This window comes from Diaphorina citri, unplaced genomic scaffold (genome assembly GCF_000475195.1).
Source record: "Diaphorina citri unplaced genomic scaffold, Diaci psyllid genome assembly version 1.1 scaffold30972, whole genome shotgun sequence".
In the NCBI taxonomy this organism is placed as follows: Eukaryota; Metazoa; Arthropoda; class Insecta; order Hemiptera; family Psyllidae; genus Diaphorina; species Diaphorina citri.
In genome coordinates, this window is record NW_007408309.1 from 6,545 (window position 1) to 10,967 (window position 4,423).

At 36.8% G+C, this 4,423-nt stretch overlaps 1 protein-coding gene across 1 annotated transcript; it reads right to left on the reverse strand.

The window, feature by feature from the left end:
- Positions 1-2,268: 2,268 nt before the first annotated feature.
- On the reverse strand, positions 2,269-4,417 carry LOC103523641 (STE20-related kinase adapter protein alpha-like). The gene is made up of 2 exons (XM_008488670.3): positions 3,308-4,417; positions 2,269-2,980 (listed from the first exon to the last, which is right to left on the reverse strand). Exons 1-2 carry the CDS (start codon positions 4,123-4,125, stop codon positions 2,674-2,676), a joined length of 1,125 nt encoding a protein of 374 aa, XP_008486892.1. The 5' UTR covers positions 4,126-4,417; the 3' UTR covers positions 2,269-2,673.
- Positions 4,418-4,423: the final 6 nt, after the last annotated feature.

Below are 4,423 nucleotides of genomic sequence, written 5' to 3' on the forward strand. Positions count from 1 at the left end.
GGGACTCGAGTGAAGATTTTTTCAACTCGATTATTTTCTACTCGATTATTTCTCCAACTCGAGTTGTAACTCGAGTGGGAAATTAATTCGAGTTGAATATTATCCTGGAAATTACACCGTGCCGATTCCCACTCCGAGAAGCCGAGGAAGCGGCGACGCGAGTTCGATATATTCGGTTTCAGTCGAAACGCCGCATACGGTAAACCCAACTAGTACCCTCCCCCTCTTCTTGCATCATCATCATCATCTAGTAGGGGCAAGAGGGAGAGGGGGGCGTAGTGAATGCATATCAACTCGTTAAACGAAGTTTCTGACGAATAAGTGTACTCGCAATAGAAACTGTAATGTTCAATAAATGTGGCGAGTCCGCCGCAGTGAACTCGGTCAGAGAACCCAATGAAAGTTTTTCCAGCTCGAATGGAACAAAATAATAATCGATGTGCACTCGAAGTGAATCAACTCATCCACTCCGAGTAACCATCATTCAAACGCGGGCCCATCACAGTTGAAGATAAAGTAGAACCAACAGCTGTGTCGATAACTAAGCAACTGGAGATCATGATGTTTGAAACAAATCCTCAGAACATACACCGCATTTAGTGTCAAGAAGTTAGTGATGAACAACTGCGGCCATAACAATCATATTTCAACGTATTGTGGCGAGATGTGCAAAATCAATACCCTACACTCATTCCATGTCAAGGACAGACACAGCATGTTAGCTGCATACCTAAGAATACAAATTCAAGAAAAGCTATCTGATTTATAAAGAAGCCTAACTTTTCAAATCTCAATGGATGTCATTGAAGGAGGGATACTTCCAAGACCGATTGATCAAAGAAATAAGTAGGGAAGTACTTCTTGAACTAACCACTATTGGAAGTAACCACCAATCAAGGAACACAGGATTATTTTCTAGCATCTAACCTCTAGAGCGCTATTATTGCTACCAAATTCTCAAAAAATATGGTAAAATTCCATACTTGGCGGGGTGAACCCATGCCATCCAGGACACGGTAAAGCATAAGATCCAAATTCCTAGTTAGATCAATCAGTATATTAGTCTGAATATTACATCATTCACAATCTATAGGATATGCTGTAAACTAGGTTGGAAATTTGAGAAAGTAAGAAGCAAAAGATATCATTTCCATGTAGATATGCGAATAGTTACACTTACATGGTCCCATTTCTTATTCAAATGTAGACCCCTACACAAATAAGTAACTAGTGTATAGGTGTTTCCTTTAATAACTTATTTTATTATATATATATTGTATCCTGTTTCAGATAAAATCGCAAAACACATCAATCCATATACAACATTAAAAATACGATCCAATGTACATCGCTCACACACACTATAGTAAAAAAATCATATTATTTGTACACCCAGAAGTCCTATGGACTTATTAATTTTTACACGGTTGCAAATGATAAAATTTCTGAATCCCAGGTTTTTCAATAATCATATGAGGGCTAAATCAAAACCTCCATCTTTGTGGAGACAACCCATCACTCTGCCTGAGGGGGGTGACAGAACAAACTTATAATTAAATCTTACTAGGTAAAACTTAAGTGTGATTATTTATTTGGATATGGGGCTCAAACCAAATGACAATTTTTTTCGAGATACGAGTCCTTATTTCCGATGTAAAAGTACCCAAAAAGTGCATTGCCGCACTCCAAAAACATCCAAAACGGTCCCTAAATCCCCTAAAATGTCGCTAAAAGGTCGCAAAAAAACAAAAAAAGAAAAAAAAACGTTTGAAACAGCCATGGTTTTTACGCATAAACTCGACGTCATCACAAACTGACGCATGGAACTGACGTCATCACGAAAAAATGGCTTGCCCGCGAAAATTATAGGGGGCCTGAACCAAAATGACAAATTTTTTCGAGATAGAGTCCTATTCCGATGTAAAAGTACCCAAAAAGTGGCATTGGCGCACTCAAAAACATCAAAACTGTCCCTAATCCCGACTAAAATGTCGCTCAAAGGTCGCAAAAAAATAATGTTAGTAAACGATAACGACATGTGTCTTTACGACCTCGCATGAACACTGTTAACATCTACGCAAAAAATGGCTGCCCGCGAAAATTCCTTGTGCGTGTCAAAATTCGAAAATTGCAAACGAAGATTTCTCCCCTTAGGAAGCCTCAAAATGAAATTTTAAGCATTTCTATTGAAATCAGCGTGTTTCGAACTTCCTTTATCAGCGAAGAAAAAAAAAAGTGGTTGAGCCCCATTTGATATAGGTTTGAAATTCCCTCTCATGATACCAAAAATACATTTTCAAAAATTTGTTCATACAAGGTTGTTGATCTCAGCCATTGATATTTAAATAACAACAATCATGAGAATAATTATTCTGATTCTAATTTTCATCCCAAACCCTAAAAAATATCACAAGCTTGATACCTAAGATAAAATGGATAATTAGCTGGATAATGTAATTTCAAAATCAGGCTGGCAAGAAATGACTTCTGTTTATAGTATTATTCTCTGAAAAGGCAATGGTCAGTTATTAACATCATTCTTGGTCTTGCAGTTGAGGAAAACCTCACTGTACTATTGCAAACCATTATACATATTAATCATGTAGGTAGGTACCTAAATGTCTATCTGTCTGATTCACAACATTGTGTTGTAATAGATGTACTTAACTAATATTAAGTTTGTACTTCAACAGCATCTGTTTTGATTTTTTCATCATCAAATTTCCATTCTATTGTATTCACTTCAACACTTGAATTAAATGTATCATTTATATTGAACATACATTCCAACTCATTATTGATCTCACAAACATTTGACTCATTTAAACTCAGTGCTGGCCTCAATAGCTCTGGTAGCATTACAGAACATTTCTTTGTTTGTTTGAAGAAAGCATGTTGCAATAGATTACATGCTAATGGTCTTTTATCAACATCTCTTGATAAACATAGTTCAACGATTGAATGGAAGCTGTCACTGAATCTGCAAAATAAACAGAAACAAAATTTTAAATAAAATCTACAAGCATCTGACTGAACTGAAGGCAGCAGTACCTACCTATTTATTTAGGCCCAGGTGTTCCATAATTTAAAAACCATTAGTTTTTACTCAGATAAGCTTGAACTGACTTAGATACAATGAGGTATCCTATTCTGACATGAAAGTACCTGTGAATTGCTTTCAGGGACAGGCTCCAAAACCCTTCTTTTTTCTCTGCTAAGGCTTTAAGAATCAGACTCTGAATTCTTCTTGATTGTCTATTACTTACTACAAAACAACACCACTAAGCCACAATAATATGAAACTTACTTCCTAGAGGTTAGCACTTGAGTTTGTTGTTCACTAATGTAACTGCAAGCATTTTCTTCTCCGTCATCTTGACCAGTGTCCACATAGTATGTTGTACAGTCTAACAAGTGAGGTGTTGCACCTGCCAGCTTCTCTATTAGCATGAGAGTGGTAGGAGTTTCAGCAAATGGTACTGTGCCATTAGCTAGTTCACAGCAACTAATTCCCACACTGTAAATGTCTGACCTCTCATCATAACCATCAAGATTTTGTTCCAATACCTCAGGACTTAACCAGTTCAGATTATAAGCAGTGGATGGAGGAAACAGGTGTACTTTTTTCTTAGTTGGAGAAAATGGACACATGTAACGTAGTCCAGAAAGACATGCTTTCCCATTGTGGGAAATCAATATGTGACTAGCTTTCACAGCCCTGTGTATGAATCCCTTTCCATGAATATACTCGAGTCCATTGAGTACATCTTGCAAGATATGGCATATCACAAGTTCAGGTAAACCAAAGTTAAAGTGTGCATTGATAAGGTCTTTACATGATCCAAATCCCATGAGGGGTGATACAAGATGAAGGTCAGTGGCATCTAGGAATGAGGAAATGTAGCAAATGATGTTTGGGTGTCTTAAGTGACGCATACATACAATCTCATGGTGTAATGACTTCAAATCTTCATCTGTCATTCTATCCAAGTTGAACTTCTTGACAGCAATTAACTGGTTAGTGACTTTGTGCTTAGACAGATACACAGAAGATAAATTGTTAAAACATTGTCCTAATATTGAGCAAATCTTGTAGTTGGATGGCACATTATCCAGGGTCTCCATAGTGATGTTTTTATTATTCACTTCTGGCAAGTCCAAGACTACACAATACTATCTTATCTTCATGGCTAGAAAAACTAGCTTCCAAAGTTTGAACACTGACTCGAGTAATGATCACAACTGAGATCATGGATTAGGTAGGTATCTATCTCATCGAGATGAGATTTTACAGATTACAGACTAGACTAAATGGTGTAAATGCACAGCACGCCACATAGCTAACCCTACATTCAATAAATTTCAATTAAAATTTAAAAGCAAGTTTAAATAATATCGGACTATCAGCGAAGATGAAAAGATA

What these genes read in the sequence shown, in the direction of transcription:
- LOC103523641 (XM_008488670.3), bottom strand. Translation starts at nt 4,125, where the DNA reads ATGGAGACCCTGGATAATGTGCCATCCAACTACAAGATTTGCTCAATA. An exon ending in CAAGTGCTAACCTCTAGGAA is followed by an intron (nt 2,981 to 3,307) that starts GTAAGTTTCATA and finishes TTTATTTTGCAG; the next exon opens with ATTCAGTGACAGCTTCCATT.